We start from the raw sequence: 23,893 nt of genomic DNA, 5'->3' as shown, positions 1-23,893 counted from the left end.
AGGTGGAATGCTGGTGCTCAACTGGCCTCCTCCTAACCAACACACGGCCATCACTGGCACCAAGGCAGAACCGGCTTTCATCGGAAAACCCAGCGGCCTCCACTCCATCCTCCAATGAGCTCTCGCTTGATACCATTGAAGTCACAGACGGCAGTGGTTTGGGGTAAGTGGAATGCACGCCGCAGAGCGTCTGGCTCGGAGCTGTCCTGCAAGTAACCAGTTTTGAACAGTTCGTTGTGTCACTGTGGTGCCAACTGCCACTCGAATTGCTGCTGCAGACGCAGTCCGCTGTGCCACAGCCATATGCCGAATACGGCAGTCCACCCTCTCAGTGGTGCCACGGGGACATCTGGAGCCCGATTCTCTTGCGAGCATGCATGCACATTGAAGACATTCCTGCCAAGTTGTTCTGCAATAGCACAGAAGGAAAATCGACCTTCACGTAGCCCTATTATATGGCCTCGTTCAACCACAGTGAGCTGTTGATACTGACCTCTTCGTCGTTGTAAAGGCATTCTTGACCAACTCTCAGTCCTTCGTCCAATCTCACAGTGCAGCCCGTATTTAAAGCAAACCTGATGTGCAATGGCATGGGTCCGCTACTAGCGCCACGCTAATGCGATTTGCGGGAAATTTGAATCAGCATCCTCTTTCAGATGTATAAACACACCTACCAACGTTTGTTAATCTAGCACAACCCCTTCTTGGTGTTTGGATATTTTTTTCCGGCAGTGTAATTATCTCGATTGCTCTTTAAACAGGTACTCTTCAATAAATACAATTTGTTCAACCATGTACCTGCCGTATTTTATGTTTATATTGATTATATTTTGCAATTTCCAAATTTCCTGGGGTCACTGTTTTGTGTGAATTTGATCCAGTTTTATGACTGGTTGCTCTTCCAGATGCCAGTCCTATGCAGAGGGAAGTATTCGCTATTACTTCTTTCTGCAGTAGTTGGTAGTGTGTTGTGTTGTGTTGTGTTGTGTGGGTATGAAGCGGAGTGTATTTCAACAAACACAAACAGCCAGCCCCGAATCAGAGGAATTAAACAACAACAACATGAAAGACTATGCAGTGTTTGCCCCAGGTTTTAATAAATACAGTATGTTTAAAAAAGAAACTAGACACATTTGTGTCGTATACCTAGTTGATCGTAAGTAGCCACATTGAGGGATGTACCAAGCGAGTGAGTGCATGGTTTGGGTCATTAAGCTGTCAGCTTGCGTTCAGGAGATAGTGGTTTCGAGTCCCACTGTCAGCAATCCTGAAGATCGTTTTCCGTGATTTCCCATTTTCACACCAGGCTGTACCTTAATTAAGGCCATGACTGGGTGAGTTGGCCGTGCGGTTTAGAGTGTGCAGCTATGAGTTTGGAGATAGTGGGTTCGAGGCTCACTGTCAGCAGCCCTGAAGATGGTTTTCTGTGGTTTCCCATTTTCACACCAGGCAAATTAGTTAAGGCCATGGGCGCTTCCTTTCCACTCATAGGCCTTTCCTATCCCATCTTTGCCATAAGACCTATCTGTATCGGTGTGATGTAAATAAAAAAATGTAATAATAACTAAGGCCATGGATGCTTCCTTCCCACTCCTAGTCCTTTCCTATCCTATCATCCCGGTGCAATGTAAAGCAAATTTTTAAAAATATTCTTTGATTCATTATTTCTACAACCAGATATGTAGTTCTGGTGGAAAGGAGTATTAAAGTGTACACATTTTCAAATGAGACACTGTTAGAAGTTATTACTAGCAGCTCAAGTAGATGAGTGCTACGCATGACTCATACCTCATGACGATGTCATCGGGGAGTGTGAACATACAAACAGCCTGTGGTGTATCACCTTCATAATGTCTTCAGCATTCAGAATGTTGGTGCTACATTTGAAAACATGCACACTTCAGTTCTCCTTTTCACGAGTGGTACACGTCTGACTGTGGAAATAATGACATTGTCAATGTAGTTGCCTACGACCAACTGTGTATGCAACAGAAATGGGTACGGTTCCATTGAAGAAACGCAACTCAGTGTTTATTAAAATCATGTACATAAATTGCATGTTCTGTTATGTGCCCTTCATTGTTATTCACACCATTTACTATATTCAGCTTGTCAGAAGAGGCTCTGTAGTTTGCACTGGGTGATGAAAGAAGCCACTTTCTTATGTGTACCAACTCCTTAAGCTCTTTGCAGTCTATTGAAGCCTGTTTCTCGCAGCACCCTCTGTTGCAGCAGATTCATGACCTTCTAGCTAGGTTAAGTGATGCTGGCACCAGAATCATTTTCGCATGGCTTCTAAGCCACGTTGGGATTGCTGGAAACTTACTTGCAGATGAAGCTGCAAACGAAGCGGTACTTTTACCTCTAAGACCTGTCAGTGTATCTGCTAAAGATATTTGTTCTCAGCTACGTCGAACCATCTTGGCGTCCTGGGAATCGGAGTGGCTAGCTATTCAAACTCTCAACAAGCTGAGATCAATTAAGAAGACAACTACCGTGTGGCGGTCCTCTTTCCGACCTTCATGGAGAAAGGCCATAGTATTGTGTAGGCTGAGGATAGGTCATTTACGATCAATGCACTCTTATCTCCTAAAGAGAGAAGACCCCCCAGTATGTTCTTGTGGTGCCGACTTCTCTGGTCTAAGACGGAGCCTCGGCCTGCAGGAAACACTTGAATGCATACTAGCCGATGACGCAACTACTGCTGATCTCGTCATCCGCTTTATGTACGACAGTGGATTAATCGAGGGTATATAAATTACAAGTGTACTGTTACTCAGGGAATGCATGTTCCCTTTTGATTCGTTAGTAATTTTTCAGCCTAATTCAATAAATTTTTGTTTTATTTTGTACTGTGTTTCCAAATTCCTTTGTGGAATTCCACTAATTCCACTAATTTGTTCAGAGAGGATGATTACCTTGTTGTACTTTCTCTTAAAACAAAAATCACCTCCACCACCACTTGTCAGAAGATGTTTGAAGTGAAAACTTGGGTGAATCACACTATATAAGGCTTGATTTGCCTCTTGTTTGTTACTTTTTATTACTTAAAATCCTTGACCAACACCTCAGTTTCAGAGGAACAATGACCACACACAGAAAGCTGGGTAAGAGGCAGGGAAATATGGAAGCTTCTCATATCATGCTTTATTAAGCATTTTAATCTCTCTACTAGCCAAGTGCAATATTTAGTCTATTTTTTGAAGTTAGAAATGTCATGACTATCTCACTTGTAAGAGCTTTGCTGAACTAGATGTTTCTATAAACATTGTGAATGTGATGTAATGATTCTTTTTTACCTTTCTGTCACTTTCTTTACTGTTGCTCTTTGCTCATGCACGTTGAGTTAAGTGATATGTTAACTCTCTCTCTAAAATTTTTAGTGTCAAACGACTCTACAGTAACTTTAACCCATAACTTATTAGGTGTGGTCTCCTGTGATTTATACTTCTGTCTGCAGTTGATTCCTGCACGTTAATTTTGTACACTCCTACCCTGCAAGACATTTCACAGCTCAGTTCCATTCTACTTATTAAAAGAAATAACTAATTAGTAAAAAATTTCATTGGGTATCTCAGACTAAAAGTCATGTGTGATTTGCAGTTACCATAAAAATAAATTTGGCAACTGAGAAAATATGCATTGCTTGTTGAAGTCAATTACTTGACTGTCTTGTGTGTTTGTGAGCAGGGATAATCAGTCGACTGTCTCAAAGAAGTCATATTACAAAATAAGTCCCAGAAATACAATCTTGCAAGTTGAGGGTTGGTATTCATGAAGTTAGTAAAAAAAGAAAGAAGTATTTAGGAATACGTATTCAATACTCATCTCTTTAGCTGTGTTTACAATCTGATGTCAGTTAATTATTTTCTTTTAATAAACATATCCCAGAAAGTAAAAGTAGTTGATATTTAACTTATTTAGTTTCATAATTTACTTTTTAAAACATTTCTCATGAATATTTCATTTATCGATTAGAATTTGTTATTAACATAAGTACATATAAAGTATGTTAAATTATTGAATTGTTCTCTTTTGTATTCAGATTTCAAGAGGAAAAAAGTAGAGGAGAAGAGAGTAGCGAGAAGATTTCTCCTGAGAGTGTAGAGGTGATACCAGAGGAGGAAGAAGACGAGGAAGACATGAGTGTTGCTGATGACAGCTACACTTCTGCCTCAGAGAGTACAGCAACAGCCACCACTACAATTGTTGAACAGCCTGGATTGGGTCTTGGGATCGGCACGAGGAGTGATGGTAGTGATTTGGCTAAATCTCCTCTCCATTTATCTAAACTACACTGTGCAGGTGATAGCTCAAGTAATGAGAGTAGTTTGTATTCTAGTACAGTTGCTGAGACTACAGACTTGAAGTCTCCACCAGTAGAAGGAATAAAGACTAATTTACAATTAGTGTTGTCAGGTTCTGAGCTCCAGATCGAAGAACTTAGGGATGAGAGAGGGGGTCCTAAGTCTCGTCTTTCTAGCAAAGTTCTTGGAAATGTCGCTTGTGAGTCTGTGAGTGATGAAAGTTCTTTACTTTCTGACAGTCGAACGTTAGTGAATACAGATAGTAGTTGTGAGGGTACTATTATGGAAAGTAGTTCTGAGGAGACAATAGTGACTGCAGGGGCAGATGATTCAGCCAAGTCGTCTCCTCAGCAGACAAGTTCCTATTATGTGAAGACTTTGTTAGCTGATGCTATGGGAGAAGAGGAAGTTCGAGAATCAAAGATAGAACAAATGTTACCTACAAGAGATCAGTCTCCAATATCTTCAGAAAGGTAAGCAGTTTTCGTCAATTTTTACTGTTTTGTTAGGCTGCAAGAGAAATTGAAAAGATTGGCTAATATTGTGACTGTTGGTTCAGTTAATGAATTCTAGACGGAAAGTTGTCTTTTTGAAACTTGGTACAGTTAGATTTACTGGCATATTAACCCTTATACAGCAACATTCAGCTATAGATAGATAGGTTATTTATTTAATTTATTTAATTTATTTAATTTAATTTAATTTTATTTATTTATTTATTTATTTATTTATTTATTTATTTGTTTGTTTGTTTGTTTGTTTGTTTGTTTGTTTGTTTGTTTGTTTGTTTATTTGTTTATTTATTTATTTATTTATTTATTTATTTATTTATTTATTTATTTATTTATTTATTTATTTATTTATTTATTTATTTATTTATTTATTTATTTATTTATTTTCACTGTAATCCACTTGAGTATCAATGTCACAGTTTGCTGTCTTTTTCTGCTTTACTCCAACTAAAAAGACACACTTTTTGACACTACAGTGTTACCAACAACATTATGTACACTTTTTTTGTAATAGTCTGTGCTGTTGTTATCAAGTAACAAAGCCTGAAATTACTGTCTTATTAATATTGCTGTTTCTTGGGTAAATGAAACATAATTCTCAATCTTAGTAAATAGAGAGATGGGTAATATGCCTAGTCAATACTATGTATAAAAATTTATTTACATTTCACACTTAAGAATATATAGTACATGTTTTGAGAAATTTCTTCTCTTCTTCAGAAACATAGTTTAAAATTCATATATATACATTAAGGCCTAATTAAACAGCGGGGGAGGGGGGCGTGAGATGGAGACAATGTTGTTCGAGGCCAGAAAGAAAATTTGTAAAATAATAGAACACAGAACCACCACAGATGACAGAACGAATAATAATTTACAAACAATTAACAAGAAGATCAAAGACAACAACATAATTATGGTAATACTATAGTTTTGGTGAATAAGGAAGATTACGTTACTAAAAAAAAATTTTTTTAAAGGGGGATAAGTTTTGTCAGATAAAGAGGGATCCTGCCAATACTATGCAAAAGAAATTTAAGCAAATTTTAACCAATATTGTTTTTTTTTTATGGAGTCTAAAGAAGCAAATCGCTTGGTAAGCATGAACAGAGGGTTGCCCAAATTAAAGGCAATGCCCAAAGTACATAAACAAGGTATAGCCATTAGACCGGTTGTAAACTTTAGAAGTAGTCCTACATACAAAACTGCCGAATTTATACATATGTTTTTAAAGAAATATTATAGATCTAGTCTCTGCAGTACTATAGATTATTGTAATAGGACAAAAAATGGTTTATTGGAACAAAATACTATCCATAGTTTCGATGTTAAGGATATATAGTCGAAAAATCCGATCATTAAGACTATCAACATTGTTAAGGATAACTTAATCATACATAGCCCGTTGAGTAAAGTAGAAATAGATGAATTTATCAACTTATTAACGTTCACACTAGAAAACAATTTTTTTACTATTAATAATAATCTAGAGAAATGAATTTCATTTTATGGGTCTGTATTGAACTTTGGTTATACAAAATTGAAATAAGTGAGTTAAATCCACCTTTTCAATTCAAATTAAATAGTGTTTATTAAATAAACATTTAATGGGACTAGTTTCGACCTATTTAAAGGTCATCTTCAGCCATATCGCGTGTAGAACGTGTTTGAAACACATTGCTTAAGGAAATCAGTGTCTTTTCGTAATTTTGCAATTTTTATTTCTGAGCTTAAATAAAGAAAATCTTTATGTTTTGCCTGGTAAGCTTTATCATCTAGAGAAATGAATTTCATTTTATGGGTCTGTATTGAACTTTGGTTATACCAAATTGAAATAAGTGAGTTAAATCCACCTTTTCAATACAAATTAAATAGTGTTTATTAAATAAACATTTAATGGGACTAGTTTAGACCTATTTAAAGGTCATCTGCAGCCATATCGCGTGTAGAACAACGTATTTGAAACACAGTTGTTTTAAAGAAACACATTGCTTAAGGAAAAGTCATTGATTTCCTTAAGCAGTGTGTGACAACTGTGTTTCAAATACATTGTTCTACATGCGATATGGCTGAAGATGACCCTTAAATAAGTCAAAACTAGTCCCATTAAATGTTTATGTAATAAACACTATTTAATTTGTATTGAAAAGGTGGATTTAACTCTTCTTCTTAAGACGTCGTCTCGAAACGGAGGTAAACGATCCACACGGCCAGGTCTGATCTTGACGTTGCAGCCATGCCATGTGAATTTATTGGAATATCTCTCAGGATCTTTAATGCAGTGGTTTCCCGTTGCCTTCTGCATCCTAATGCCATTGACCAAACTGGTTCCTCCACCTTTGGGAACAATTTCTTGTCCCCAGGACAATAGAGTGCCCTTCCCCATACCTGCTCATCCACTCTCAAAGAGACTGTTGGCACTTGGTAAAGGGGATCTCCTTATACCGGGAGATAATCGGTCCCTTCATTCGTTAGCTGCAATATAATTTTTATATGCAGTTGTTGCCCCCTCTCTACCGCGGTGAGGTGAATGTCAGGATTTCACCGTCATTGAAATAAGGACCAAATGGCATTTCCTTGTTTCTCTGGTTCTATTAATAAGTTACAGGGTTGGCCATGGGATCAGCAGCATCTGGTATTCTTGCGGACATACATATGGACCATACGGAATCTGCTAAAATAGTAGACAAAATAATAAGAGGATTGGATTTATGGCTGAGGTATATGGACGATGCATTCATTATCATTAACAAACAGGAACTCAGACCAAACGAGCTATTAGACCAGTTAAATAACATAAGTTAAACATTTAAGCTCTTTAGGCTTTTTCAATCGTGAAATTACCAGTGTTTGCCCCAGTGTAGCATTGGTTCACCAGTTGGATTGCTACACCTTTCCAAGATGCTGGCGGATAGTGCGCCGTTGAGACACCACTGCAAGTCTCTTATGTAGAACAATGCAGTGACGATGCACTAGCGGAAGCATGTGCTTCCACTTGTATAAATGCCTACCTTTGGCCTTTATATAAAAAATAAGGATCCTAGAAGGAAACCTCTGGGTCGACGACCTTAGATATTAGGCCCCTTTAAACAACAACGATCTTCATCATCAGAAGGAAACCATAATTTAATTTCATCGATTGCAAATGTTAAAAACATTTAAGCTCTTTAGGCTTTTTCAGTCTTGAAATTACCAGCATTGATAAACATATAATGTTTACAGTCGAATCGGAGAACAATAAAAGTTTGAACTATCCAGATGTAACAGTAACTAGAAACAATGACAACCTGCTTTTCCAAGTATGTAGAAAGCCTACACATACAGATGTTATAATTTGGAAAGACTCGAACCACCCAGGAAAACACAAGGAAGCAGCATTTTACAGCGTGATTAATAGAGCAGTAAAGATACCACTAGATAAAAATGAATTTAAAAAAGAAGTGAACTCTGAGAAACACAAAGTCTAAAGTTAAGTTCAGAAATTAAATCTCTGAACCATTTGAAATTCACACTGGTCTTCGACAGAGAGATAGATTATCCCCATTGATGTTCAATTGTGTGCTGGAAAAAAAAGGAGTAAGCAGGCAATGGCATGATGATAAACGAGGTTAAAAGTCCAGTTATGAGTTTCACAAAGAGGAAAAGTCCTCTCAGTTTTAATTACTGCATTGATAGGGTGAAAATTCCTTTTGAAGATCATTGTAAGTTCCTTGGTGTTAATATAAGGAAAGATCTTCATTGGGGTAATCACATAAATATGATTGTAAATAAAGGGTATAGATCTCTAAACATGGTTATGAGGGTACTTAGGGGTTGTAGTAAGGATGTAAAGGAGAGGGCATATACGTCTCTGGTATGCTACATTGGGCTCATCTGTTGGTAAATAGCACACCTACCAAGACACATGGTTAGTGCATACCGTGGAGGCCACTGCGTAGGCTACTTGGAGCCACCGGCAGTGCCAATGCACTATGAAAGACTTTGTCTCATTTTGAAAAATTGATGCCTGCCTGGCCATCAGGGGCGAAATGCTGGCAACCAGGAATGAGTTACCTGGAAAATTTATAATGTCCAATAACGGACTAACTATATTGGTATTATAAATTTACTCATTCAGGACAAATATTTCAAGTCCCTTATGGAAATCAACATCCATATCATCTGATGGCCAGGCAGGCATCGGTTTTTCAAAATGAGACAAAGTCTCTCATAGTGCATTGGCACTGCCGGTGGCTCCAAGTAGCCTACGCAGTGACCTCCATGGTATGCACTAGCCATGCGTCTTGGTAGGTGTGCTATTTACCAACTCTCCGAAAACCGTAAAAGTAGTTATTGGGACGTAAAGCAAATAACATTATTATTTACCAACTGATGAGCCCAATATAGCACACTGGGGCAAAACGCTGGCAACCAGGAATGAGTTACCTGGAAAATTTATAATGTGCAATAATGGACCAACTATATTGGTATTGCCCCCTTTATTCCCGATCGGCTCAGCCGTAGAGCGAAAGTTCCGGTCGTGGACAGTTCGCTGTCGGGCCTTGCTTGTTTTTAAAGGGCAGGTAAGATACAAGGACTGACGACAATAAAAAAAACATTTAAAACAACAGGTTTGACATTTATTAAAACTAGCACTCAAAAAACACAAATTTAACAAAATTAATAAATAAATCTTGATGGATTTTGTTCAAAATTCTTCTCCACAAATTGTCTGATATGTTACACCTTTGTTCTCCACTCATACCGAAGCTTGAATTTAATTGAAATATACAATAAATATACATTAGCCCACATCTGGCTCGTAAATTATCCTATGCCATCCTAGCTATCGAATACTATTGTATGCTATCGTGATAGCGTCTACATTCACACAAAGAAAGTTTACATTTTATGAAGAATTTAATTAATTGTGGCGTCATTAACTTTCACAAATACTATCAGAAATATAACATTGTCGTCCTTCTCGTGGATAAGTTCCATTAACATTATTACGTTTATCTAGCGCGAGTTCCACTGAACTATGCTTTTGAAATATTTCATTAATTAAATTTACTGGAGCATGTCTATTAAGACTTTATCACCATTAAATACATTCACAAGAATTGTTATTTCCACGAAACTCCTTCTAAACTGCTCTGGATAATATGTGACATTAATCAGTTCACGTTATCTGATGCCTCAAAAAAATGAAATTAACAATCTTTACAAATTTTAGGTACCTTGCCCACATGATTGAAATTTTACGCACTTATTCATTTTTGGCTGGTACCTTAACGTTACTTTTACGTAAATTTTAAATAAAACGTACTAAATGTTTTAACCATCTCAAAATAAATCATCACAGACAACGCTGGAAATAACCTGGGCCCAACATAGTGAACACATGGCCAGGTCAGAACCACATTTCAATAAATCACAGAAAAATGTAATTAACTACTACACTCACTCTACAATCACATAAATGATACACAATTATTATTTACATATATTACAATTGGATTCTTGAATTTTACTACTAAGTTCTGATTTTTATTCTCTTACTCATGGAATTCTAAGATGATGGTATCGGGTAAATATCACTCACGACCCTCACAGAAATGTGAATAAATATGGGCAATCACTTATTCAGTTATAACAGAGTTCTCACAATGTTGATCATCAAGAATATCAGTGGTTCAATATTCAGAAGAATTGTCGACAACTAACCTGCACATAAATATAGGTTAAACATTAACACCCTCGAACCTGTGGTTCATGAGCACGATAAAATTATTATTACTTTTAAATCTTACTCACATCATTTAACATGTGCTCCAAAATTCGCAGAGGACATGGTTCACTAGACACATACTTCCCAAATAAACTGAATAAGTTAATTAATCCCTCAGGATTCTGCCGTATTCCAGGCTCATATTCCACTTAATAGAGCACACATCAAACATTACACAATAAGAACAAGTAACATTTATAACTCATGACCATTAACTTTTAGTTTAACCCGATCTACGATTTTATTATTATTATTATTATTATTATTATTATTATTATTATTATTGCTGGGTACCAGTTTCACAAAAATCTGAATTTGACACTGAATCTGATGACACTAACCCGCATAAAATCTAATGAAATACACGAGGTGAAATTTACTCTCAAATTCAGCATGTTAAATGTGGCGTAATTTTGTCCCACACGAGTTCAAACATTTGAAAATATTCTCAAAAACAATCATCTTTTATCAGTGAGGTCCATGATTTTTAAATAGCACTCTAAGCTGTTGGAGGGACATTCAGAATCATATATTTATTTATTTACTTATTTCTTTCTTTCTTTCTTTCTTTCTTTCTTTCTTTCTTTCTTTCTTTCTTTCTTTCTTTCTAAAACAGCTTTTTATATCTTGTGGAATAGTAAAACAAAAAACATTTGGTTTAAAGAAATACAAATGGATTGGGATGAATTGAAAATTATTACAGAGCAAATTAAAAATAGAGAAGAGAAGAAGATTAGGGGAGAGTCCTGTAGTACCGGCCACCTTAACTTTTTCCCTTATAGAAAATAAAATGCTCTACGGTATGAGATTTTCATACAATAATCTTGTACTTTACTAAATAATTTTTCAATGTAAGGGTGTGATTTCCATAAAATCTTATCAAAAGTTAATAATGTTTAAAAATACAACAAAGCTTAATTTCCAAGGCCTACAAATTCTTCTTCCAGTACCGGCCAGTTACTATTTTCTAAGATATATATGTCTAACACATTACTAATATCAAAGAAACGCAGAAAGAACTCGACAACACATAATTATTGGAATTGACATCCACTAAATTCAAGTTTGGTTTATTTTTTGCAACAATTACAATTAAAATACAAAATATTCCCATGGTCTACACATCCAACATCTTTGCATTTGGTACACTGCACCCATTCTTGATCCAATGACTCACAACAAATAATGCATGATGTGTCTTCTTTACATAATAATCCTTTCCGGCAGTTTTGTTTTCTTTGTTGAATTGGTGAGGTACTTTTGAATGCTCGGCCAAAGCGAATGCTAATTGTACAATTTTTTCCTGCCCAGGGACATGAAGATTTTCTAGATCCTTCACATAAGTAATCAACTGATTTTACATATCGTACTAAAAGGATTTTTAATTCTTCCCATCTGAGGAGTTAGATCCACAGCCACACCCACTCTAAGTGCTCTCAGACGATCTTCTAACAAACTTGTTGGTGCAAAAAAAGCCTCAGCAGCTTGCCTTGCAGTCATTTTGTTGGAAATAATTTTGTGCAGTGCCATCTTCATCCCGTCCTCGATCCACTTTCATTTCATTTTACCCCTTTCTCTGTCATTTTACTATGGAAAGTGATAAGAAGTGGATATCATTTTATTTCTTTAAAAGTCCTATTGGCTGGTACTGGAAGACATATGGTTGGCCGGTACTGTACGACAATCACGTAAAGGAACTTCCCCAACTGAATATTGTTTAATAGACGATGTCGTGAAACTCTTACCAGCTATAGCGTCCTCAAGGAATGTATATAATATACAAGTAAAAACAAAATCAACAGCTTATCTGGAAATGGAGTACCTGGGGCTTGAAAATAACTTTTCGCGCGCGATCGTAAGTCGGACAATGTACAACACTCGCATCTCACACAAGACTTAACGCTAAATGAAACCCCCAAAGTATGACACGCGGGAATGTGGCATCCTTCATATGCCAACTGTAAGCTACTGCCATATAGCACCTAAAACGAGAACCAGCAATGGCCGGTACTGCAAGCCGGCCGGTACTGTAGGACTCTCCCCTATAAACAACAAATATACAGAACTATCACTCGAAACATCCAAATATAAGCAGTATGTTGTATCAGCAGAAGAACGGGCTGCAAGATCATCTAGAATGAAGAAGTTTTGGGAAAAGAAGTAATTATCAATTTTAAAAAATTAACTTGTTTTTTATGTGCTTATTTTTTGAAGATTTTATTGTATAAGGTTGATTTTGTTGCTCCAATGTGGGTGTAAACTGTATAAATAAATAAAGAGATAAACATCATCCACGATATTGCCTGAAGAAATTGTTACCCTAAGGCCGCGTGCACACCGAGCGCGCTTCGCATAGTGTGTCGCGTGTTGCTCAACGCTAAGCGTCACGCTAAGCATAACCAGTGCTTTGTTCCTAAGCCAAGTGTCCACACCGTCCGCGCTCTGCTGCGCTGAACGCTTACCTTACAGCTAAGCGAAGCGCCAGGCAACGCGCAGTGTTGGTTAATTGCTTAGCGTTACCTAGCTGGTTCTGAAGCTATGGAGGAAGGAAATTATTCATTCAGTGTTTCAAAGAGAAGAAATATGGAACCCAAGACACAAAAACTATAAAAATGTAACTGTTTTGCAAAATAAGTGGACTTTAAGTATCTACAACAGTTTTATCGCATTCCTACAGTAAACAAAAATACAGTAATATTACTTTTACAAGTTGTTTTACGTCACGACGATGGGACAGGAAGGGGTTAGGAGTGGCAAGGAAGTGACTGTGGCCTTAATTAAGGTACAGCCCCAGCATTTGCCTGATGTGAAAATGGGAAACGAGGGAAAAACATCTTCCGGGCTGCCGACAGTGGGGTTCGAACTTACTGTCTCCCGAATACTGGACACTGGCCGCACTTAAGCGACTGCAGCTATCGAGCTCGGTCGTATGGATTTTAGTTTCGGAAGTGTGAGAGTTTTAAGTTTGGCTAGCCAGGTGTAGGTCTATTGAATTGACACCCGTAAGTGACCTGCGTTGTGATGAGAATGAAATGATTATGAATACACACATACACCCAGCCTCCGTGCCAATGGAATTTACTATAATAATAATAATAATAATAATAATAATAATAATAATAATAATAATAATAATAATAATAATAATAATAATAATAATGTTATTTGCTTCACGTCCCACTAACTACTTTTACGGTCTTCAGAGACGCCGAGGTGCCGGAATTTAGTCCCGCAGGAGTTCTTTTACGTGCCAGTAAATCTACCGACACGAGGCTGATGGATTTGAGCACCTTCAAATACCACCGGACTGAGCCAGGGTCGAAATGAAATTTACTAATTATGATTACAATTCCCGACTCTGCCGGGAATCGAACCGGAGACTCCTGTGACCAAATGCCAGTACGTTAGCCATTTAACCATGTAGCCGGACACTTTGTGACAAAGTGCATAGAATCTCCCAGACTCTGTCGTATCGGTTTATAATTTTGCCAACGGAGAATGTCATTCTGCAGGCTAGTACTGGGCTTGGAAGTAAATATTTCTGTTTATGATTTATATTTGTCACACATTTACTCCACTTTTGTTACGATGATAAATTGTGTATGCTAATTGTAACAATATTGCAAAATACTATTTATAATTATTATTATAAAGAGCATGATTTAACCAAACTAAAGCAAACCAAACACCGTGGCACTACAGCCCTTGAAGGGCCTTGGCCTACCAAGCGACCGCTGCTCAGCCCGAAGGCCTGCAGATTACGAGGTATCGTGTGGTCAGCACGACGAATCCTCTCGGCCGTTATTCTTGGCTTTCTAGACCGGGCGTGATTTAACCAGAAATTTAATTTCCACAAGTTTGCTGCCCGGTGCTCCTAGAGAATTGGGAAAATTGAATTTCTCCCAATACTTCTCTGCTACTTGTTGCCATATTTCAGTTGCAAGGTTTGGAAGGTCAAAGGTTTTTTTGTCATTCTTTAGTAATCATAAAAATGATCGCGATAAAGTCTTGCATCTCTGTACAAACGATGGAATTCTCCGAAAGTAATTCGTTCTTCATTAAATTCATGAACCCATTTAGATTCTTCTTTCTAATTTTTAATTTTAAATAACTGTTATCCATCAGTAAACTGTTTCTAGTGCACTTGGATAACGGCATTCGTTTGTGACCACCCTAAAACGCCTCGCGCCAAACTAAGCTGAGAGCAAGGCGTAGAGTTTTCGGTGTGAACAGTAAGCACGCCTTGCGCTATGCCCAGCGTTTTACGCTACACGCGACATACTATGCGAAGCGCGCTCGGTGTGCACGCGGCCTAAGAGTTATGTCAATAGGATAAATAGTAAAGTCATTAATATACCAAAGACTTCACTTGAAGATATGAAAGAAAAGAAAAAGACTGCTACATTCACTTACATTAATAAACAAACTAAACTGTTTAGGAAACACAATTTCAACATATCTTTTAGGACAGATAATAATAATAATAAAATTGTATTCATTTCAAATAGCGTGAACACCAATAGTATTTGTAGTAATTCATCATCATCATCATCATCATCATCATCATCATCATCATCAATGTTCCACTCCAGTCACCCGGGTGTGGTTAACAAGCCTCCTCCACTCCTTTCTGTCCTTCCAGTTTTCCTGCTACATTACTTCCGCCACATCCAATCCAGCTTCTCTTATGTCCTTCCAAATCTGATCCTTGACCTTCTTCTTGGTCTTCCAACTGGTCTCTTTCCCTTAACTTCTCTTTCCAATTCCCTTCTTGCTACCCATTCCTTTCCCATTCTTTTTACATGTCCGAACCATCTCAGTCTTGCTTTCTGTATCTTCTGTACTAACGGTTCTGTATTTAGTTCCTCTCTGATTTTAATATTTTGAATTCTATCTCTTCTTGTCTTTTTAACCGATGTTCTTAAACATTTCATTTCTACTGCTTAAATCTTACTATCTTGTCTCTTATTAGTTACCAGCGTTTCTAGTCCATTGTTACAAATGGTATGAAATACTGTTTATATAATGTTAATTTTGTTCTCTCGGGTACTTTGTCATCCCATAAAAACTCTCTAACTTGTTGATGAAATGTTGTACCTTTACTTAGTCTGTTATTAATTTCAGGGTTGATTTCATTACTTCCATTAATAATGCTACCCAGATATGTAAACTGTTCTACATTCTCTAACCATTCTCCATCTGTGTTCACTTGGCTTCTCTTTTTCTCTTTTCAACAGTACATGATTGCAGTTTTCTTTTTACTAATTACCATTCCAAACTCCTTCAGATTTTCATTCCAAATGTCCAATCTCCTTTGTACTTCCTTATCTCCCTTTCCCCAAATCACCACATCATCTGCAAATACCAAAGCATTCACTTCATCACTACTGATACTCTGTTTTACACGTTTTATGATTTCATCCATCAATATAATAAACAATAATGGTGACAGTGTACTTTCTTACTTGAGACCTTTTTTTGTATAAAATTTTATCGGGTTCTCTTCTTTTTCTCCATCTATTATTTCCATATTCTTATCTCCTTCTTCCTCCGAGCAGTCATCCTCATTATAAGCTTTTTCAAAATACTTTGCCATCACCTTCTGAAGACCCTTTTTGTTGTGTAGGTACTATGGATCCATCTTCTCTCTCTAATGCCTTGATATTTTCTTGATTTATTCTTTTCGATTTTAGTACTCTGTATAATAGTTTTCTTTTTACTAATTATCATTCCGAACTTCTTCAGATTTTCATTCCAAATGTCCAGTCTCCTTTGTACTTCCTGTTCTCCCTTTCCCAAATCACCACATCATCTGTAAATACCAAAGCATTCACTTCATCACTACTGATACTCTGTTTTATACATTTTATGATTTCATCCATCAATATAATAAACAATAATGACGACAGTGCACTTCCTTGCTTGAGACCTTTTTTGTATAAAATATTTCAAAGTCACTACTCCCCACTTATTCAGTACAATGCTTTTACTCTCATGATACAACATTTTTATCTTGTTAATTAATGATTTTGGTACATTCCTTTTCAGTACGCATTTCCATACATGTTTTCTCTTAAGTGTATCATAAGCTTTTTCCAAATCCAAAAATAGGAAGTTGATTTCCTTGTTCCTTTCCAGATGTTTTCCCATTTATGTTCGCACTGTGAATATCAAGTCTATTGTCGATCTATTTGGTCTAAAGCCATATTGTTCTTCCTCTGTGTTTCTATTATATCCCTCAGTCTTTTGTCTATGACTTTCTCCATTATTTTTAGCCCACGTGATAGTAAGGTTATACCTCTATAATTTTCACATTTCTTCCTATTTCCTTTTTTGAACAGTGGTACAGTGCTTCCTTGTTGCCAATCTTCAGGTATCATTTCATCCTTCCATATGGCATTGAAGGCTTTGTATAGCCACTTAGTCCAATGCTTCCTGCTGCCTTAATCATATCAGCATTGAATTTGTCTTTTCCACTTGCTTTACCTTTGGTCATTGCTTTCACTGCCCTTTCAAGTTCCAACCATGTTATAGGGTTCTCTTCGTTTTCTCCATTTATTATATCCGTTTTCTTATCTCCTTTCTCCTCCGAGCAATCATCCTCAATATACTTATCCTCAAAGTACTTTTCCATCACCTTCCGAAGACCCTTTTCGTCATGTACTATGGATCCATCTTCTCTATCTAATGCCTTGATTTTTTCTTGATTTATTCTTTTTGATTTTATTACTCTATATAATAGTTTCTGATTTCCTCGACTATCTTGCTCAATTTTGTTGGTAAACTCTCCCCAACATTTCCCCCTTTCTTCCTTGATACACCTCTTTACTTGTAGTTTCAATCTTTTGTATTCCACAAGTAACTTTTCTGTCTTATTCTCATCCCTCCGATACATTTTTTGCTTTTCCTTATCCATTTCTTTCTTCACCTTGCCCTTTCGTTTATTTGTTTTTTTTTATTTTATCTGTCCACCACCGTGTCTCCTTTCCCTTAACCTTTGCTTTTGTTTTCCTGCATACCTCAATTGCTGCTTCCACAAATGTCTGTCTTAAATTGTCCCGTTCTTAATTTCTTCATTCCTTTCCCTTTCCATTTTACTTCACTTAATCCCAGAATGTTGAGTTTTCTTCTCTCCATTAGGTCAGTCAATTCATTTTCCTTCCCATTCATTGTTAAAATATTGATTGTTCCAAATCGGGTTTTGTTCTCTGATCTAACACTTGCACGAACATCAGCATTACCATCATACTGTGCAACTGTAGTTAGAGACTTGTCAATTCCATTTCCATTTTTAAACTTCCATCTGAGGCTTGTATTATAGTTGAAAGCAAGTACAAATTTACTCGTCTGCTGATCTGCTAAGCCTAACGCATCTGAGGACTTTCTTTAGGGGTTTACTCCCTTAGCCTTTGAAGATCCCTCTTCTTCACAAGGCAGTGGTTTCCTCTTTCCATTTTCCCCAAAGAGGATGGGTTGCCTCGTCCACCATGTTCGCCATTCCGAAGGTCTCCATCTCTGCCTAAGATGCTGTTAAGGTAACCCGTAACCCTGGGCATGGGTTGCACGTTATACCCCGTGTGACTGGGTCCCTGCCTGAACTTAGCTCTCCTTCACACCGGCCTATTGATGTGGAGGATACCCACCTCCGCAATGTGGATGCGCCAGACAAGATATACTCAAGTGAAGGATAGGGAAGATGACCTTTTCTCCCTTGAGCTGGTTTAATGGATGTGTATGTTGCCACAACCAATTAGGATTATAGAGTATAAATTGTCACTTTAAGACTGCGACAAATGTTATGTAGGACAGTCGGGAAGAAGTGTGATGGTATGCTATAAAGAGCTTTTGAATGTAAGAAGACATTCTAGATACTCTGCCATGTACGGACATGTGTATGAAAATAATCATCAGTTCACTAATATTAAACGGGACATGGTTATACTACACACATTAAAAAATTAGAAATTCACAAGTTACAAAAATTTGACAGTGAAAATATCCTTAATGAAAACATGGCAGAGGATAATCAGTTATTTAAATTGGTGACCCAATATTTTAGAAAGAGGGAAAAAGAGGAGGAGGTAAAGAACATGACGAAAACTGCATGTAGGCGGTACCCTCCACCTCTCCTCCCCTCTGTTGCACCTTCCACTCCAACTCCGCTGTCTGTCGCCGAACATTTTCAGTGGCCTCAGTATCCCCCTGACAGCCGCATGTCAGCTTTGCACATACACTTGTTCTACAATATCGGTAAGTTTTAATCATCTTCACACGCTGTACTCTCATTTTGTTTACATTATGCTCATGCAGTTACATTCACCATTTTTCTCTCCTTACAGACTTCATGTCAACCTGGCAGCATAATCATCTATTTAATGAAGGGAACAGATTGACAACTTGTTTAAAAAACATTTTATATTGTTTTTAATAAGATCCAGTTCGATTTTGCTAAGGGGTCATTGGATTAAGGAGGACACATTTGACATCATATCGCAACAGTACTCAACATTTTATCTACACAGAAACACCCCTGATGTTGAGTTTATATTGAGATGACAAGATAGACTATACTTCCATACCATTATCAATTTTTAATATGTTATATTGTGTATGTTACAATTTTAGTCTTCTTAGAGGGGGCTCCTCTGTTTCATTAGGTCTTAATGTAAATATTTGAATTTTAACCTGTATAGCTGAAGAAGAGAATTAACATATTTCTTTTGCCGCAGTCCAGCTAACGTGCGCATGGTTATAGGGGTACTAATGGTACTAATTTTCAGTGAGCACATTTTGCACACGATTCTGAACCCTAGCGAAGTGTTATATCATTCGTTTGCAAAACATGACGCCTTGAAATCATGTAACAATGTCCTTTTACCATGTAACTATATTAATGCGTCATGCCTCATGACCGGGTGTAACGAAGAGGGGAATCAATGCATAAAACTAGGTAACAGTGCAGTGCAGTAATTAATATCTTAAACACCAAACCGGATGTCGTATGTGCTTTGCACTTGTCGTACTACCAGCATGTTTCCAGCAGTGTAGCATAGCAGATGTGGTTAGGCGTTCGCCTAGCAATCGACGGAATGTGCCAGTGGTGCTTCGAATCCTGCATCGTTAAAATTTTTTTACATCGGTATGATGTTTGAATACTTAAACACAGGCCCACGTTTGCCACATTCAAACAGTAGAATGATGCTGTTATTCATCTTGTGCCCTGCACATACTCTGCTGGTTAGGGTCTGAATGTACTGTAATCTCTGCTGTCATTTAGCATGTTTTCCACAGAGGAATACGTTGACACGCTCCTCATTTATGGGGAAGCAAGACAAAACTTGTGCGAGGCACCATGTCTGTACCAGGAACGGTATCCCGATAGGCGACACGCGGCTGCTACGACATTCCGATGTGTTGCAAGACGCCTAAGGACAACAGGCATGATTTCCAACCAGCCATCAGTCCGCGATAGGCCCGTTACATCGGATGAAACAGAAGAGGCCGTTCTGGATATAGCTCGTAATAATCCACACATCAGTACAAGGGCGACTGCATGATAGGTGGACACCAGCCAGCCGTCCGTCTGGCGAATACTGCATGAACATAAATTTCACCCATACCATCTAGAGCTACACCAAGAGCTCCATGGGTGGAGTTCTATCAGTGGTTATTAGGCAGGCTGGACAATGATGCAGCATTCGTATCGTGTATTTTGTTCTTGGATGAATAGCGCTTCCACAATAATGGTAACATCAGTCGCCACAGCATGTACTATTGGAGTCCAGACAATATTCACTGGGTGTGACGAGCAGCCCATCACGTACGATGGGGAGTGAATGTTTGGTGTGGAATCTTGGGGGATCGCCTGATTGGACCTTATTGCTTTGAGGACCATTGGACGGGCCCACACTACCTGCACTTCCTGAATCAGGAACTCCCACTGCTGCTGGAGGATGTGACCTTGCGCGATTGTTTGATGATGTGGTTGCAACAGGATGGAGCTCCACCACATTCGACTTTGCCCGTTCGTAACCATCTGAACGAGGAAATGCCAGTGAAATAGATAGGATGAAGAGGCCCATTTTTTTGTTCCACCAGATCACCGGATTTAACGCCGTTAGACTTCTTCTTGTGGGGACATTTGAAGAACATCGTTTACACTCAAGCGCTGGAAAACCCCGACCAGCTCCAGCAACTCATCACCGATGCCTGCCGAGCAATTACACCTGGGTTGCTACAGCGCGCAAGACAATCTATCAGACACCGGGCCCGAATGTACATAAACCAAAACAGTCATCACATCGAGCATTTGCTGCGATAAAACATTGTCAGGGCAGTTTTGTTCCTATTATTTCTGGTCTGTATGTGTCTGGCCTGCTAACTAATCGGCCCTTCTTAGGGCCACAAACACATTCATTCACACACAATTTGCATGAAAGCTGGTATTGAACTTACATTACATGCAGTGTGTATTAAACAAATATTTTCACGAATTTGTCATCTTCGCCTCGGACTCGATCCTCCCACCTGACATGCCAGCCCGCTCTGCCATGCCTTTACCAACTTCACTATGGTTCCGTACGGCACACTGGGCTGTTTATAGCAAGTATTAGGTTTACTGCGGTCACAATATCAATTTAGTGTTCCGCTGGCGTGTCAGGTTCATATGATCTAGAAGGCACATGCATGTCTTCCAGTGTTTAATAAGAGTATAACATTACGGCGTCCTATTATGGTGAGGCGGTAAATACCAAGATATCCAGTTGTGTGTTGTCTGAGCATACCAGCAGGGCAGATGTTTTCAGGATGGAATGAATGTTGTGGGTTGCATAAAACTACATTGGAAGGGGCGGCTGAATCACGCTGTATATATTCTAAAGTGTGAAATGTAAATACATTTTTATTCATGGTATTGACTAGGCAGATTACCCAACTGTCTATTTACTGTGAAGTCAATACGGACCCAATACTGGCCATTATGGTCAGATTATTAATCATTCTCAATCTTTATTATAGTTGTCAATAATTCATTGTATGTTAGTCTGTATTTATTCTAATTAGTTCCTAATGCCTGATGAAGCAACTATAGCTCCTAAGTACAGGATTTGATAATATTATTTATTTGCCTTATAATAATTACATTCTTTTGCAAACAAATAATTGCTCAGCATAGGGTTTAAAGATTCCGCATCAGGATGAATAAATGCATATCATTATTATGGTGTCCGGCTCCATGGCTAAATGGTTAGTGTGCTGGCTTTTGGTCACAGGGGTCCTGGGTTCGATTCCCAGCAGGGTCGGGAATTTTAACCTTAATTGGTTAATTTTGCTGGCACGGGGGCTGGGTGTATGTGTCGTCTTCACTATCATTTCATCATCATCATCATCATCATCATCATCATCATCATCATCATCACGACGCGCAGGTTGCCTACGGGAGTCAAATCAAAAGACCTGCATCTGGCGAGCTGAACTTGTCCTCGGACACTCCTGGCACTAAAAGCCATACGCCATTTCATTTCATTATTATAGTAATCATCTTGCCTTCATTATCAGTTTCTTCATTGAAGATTGAAAGGTTTTTGGATCAGGATTTATTGTAAATGACCTGTGGATATGCTGCCAGTAGAGGAACTAAAAGCAGATCTAAAGTAGTCTTGTCATGTTTGAAATGCAAATGCACAGATGGGAAAGCCAACTTATAGAAGCATAATTTAGACTAGGGAAACAGACGAAGAGCAGTGATTTACATAAAGCCAAGCTTCATTTGTAGCACACTCGTGTGGGAAGAAACATTACTTGTCCAAAGATAAGTAGCTACTCTTCATCTGTTTCTGATATGTAATGTTACAATAGAGGATTCCTTTTACATTCAATGTTAATTATTTCCTATCAAGTATTTGCAGCATTCCAGATATTCTGAACTTGAAATGATGTATTCTTGCAGCCGGTCCGATATGGTTAAAGTAGAATCTGAACAAACAAGTGGTCATACTTCTGGAGATGAGTTAGAAACTACAACATCTTCAGATATAGAGATCATTTCTAGGTAAGTTATCTTTTTCAGTGATATACTATAATGTTTTTGTTAGTGATGCAAGGTGCATCGTAATATGAGTCTTATATCACCAGCAGATAGGAGAGAACCAAATCGAAGAGAAAACTGTATTAACATGTGTCCCATTGTCACTCATATCTAAGTTATTCCAGTTCTGTTATATTGGTAAGGATTCTTGCCATTACAGAAGATTCTAAAAATAACCAACCCAGTCATCTTGTAGAATACCACACTCTTTTAAACGTACCAGGTGCCTGTTAGATTCATTGGCAACCATCTTGTATATGCTGACAGAGGATTTCAATTGTAGGAAAAGTTTCTGAATAAACAAGTTTTTTCATTATGGCCCCACAAATAAAAATCTGTTGGATTTAAATCTGGTGAACACAGAAGCCATTGAGAGGGTCCTGATTGATGTGTAGAAACATGCAATAAATGTATTTGACAACGTACTGGTGACTAGGGCTTGGATTTATATGACATGTAATATATTTTTATTCTGTTCTCATTTTACATAAATTAGTTCTAGCTTTTGTGAAGAAGACACATTTTTTATTAATCATAAATGCATTTTATCATTAAAGTCATAACATAAGTTATTTTCAATCATATTTGTAAGTATTATTAACATATTTTTTCCTCACAATGCCGAGTGATTTTGTTTGTGTTAGGTTATTCTGGATTCTTTCCCTTAGAAATCGTTTGTGGTTGAATGAAGTTTGAAGCAAACATATTTTGTGTGCAGTAAGTTGTCAAAATAGACAGGACAAAAGAATGTCAGACATGTTCCTGTTATGTGGTTTAACACCAGTGTTGCAAGGTAGTAATTCTGAACAATAAGTGACTGTTAACATAACTGTAAAAGCATTAGTTGTGCAGAGGACAGACGGATATTTCTTCTCTTTTTTTCAGAATCTTTCTGTCTTCTCTACAGTGAAGTGTGAAAGTGTGAATTCTGTCATTTACAATGCTAGTCTAGTTGTAACCCATTTTGTCCCATTGTCCTCATTTCAGGACGCCACGTTTTATCATTCTTTAAAGGACGTTTCTGAAAGCCAGATTGTAGAAGTCGCGAAAACCTAAGCACAGTTATGCAGGAACAAACAAACAAAAACATTCAAAATTATTGTTGAACTTTTATTTTGATGAGAAGTAAGCTATAATGAATTTTAAAAATATCGTAATTGCTTTACAATGACTCATTTAGAATTATACCTACAAGAATTTGTTTTCACATGGCCCCACA

General features: G+C 37.7%; 1 protein-coding gene across 2 annotated transcripts in view; it reads left to right on the top strand.

Annotated features, from left to right (window-relative positions):
* LOC136858596 (TATA element modulatory factor) overlaps positions 1–23,893 on the top strand; it is a 335,705-nt gene that overhangs the window by 49,112 nt on the left and 262,700 nt on the right. For both annotated transcript variants that reach the window (XM_067138270.2, XM_068225630.1), the window contains exons 4-5: positions 4,046–4,780; positions 22,537–22,638. In XM_067138270.2, coding sequence (XP_066994371.2) covers positions 4,046–4,780; positions 22,537–22,638 — 837 coding nt within the window. The remainder of the gene's footprint in view (positions 1–4,045; positions 4,781–22,536; positions 22,639–23,893) is intronic.

The sequence above is a fragment of the Anabrus simplex genome, chromosome 1 (assembly GCF_040414725.1).
Source record: "Anabrus simplex isolate iqAnaSimp1 chromosome 1, ASM4041472v1, whole genome shotgun sequence".
In the NCBI taxonomy this organism is placed as follows: Eukaryota; Metazoa; Arthropoda; class Insecta; order Orthoptera; family Tettigoniidae; genus Anabrus; species Anabrus simplex.
Note: the sequence above shows the minus strand (reverse complement) of the source record. Positions and strands in the feature narration are given on the sequence as shown.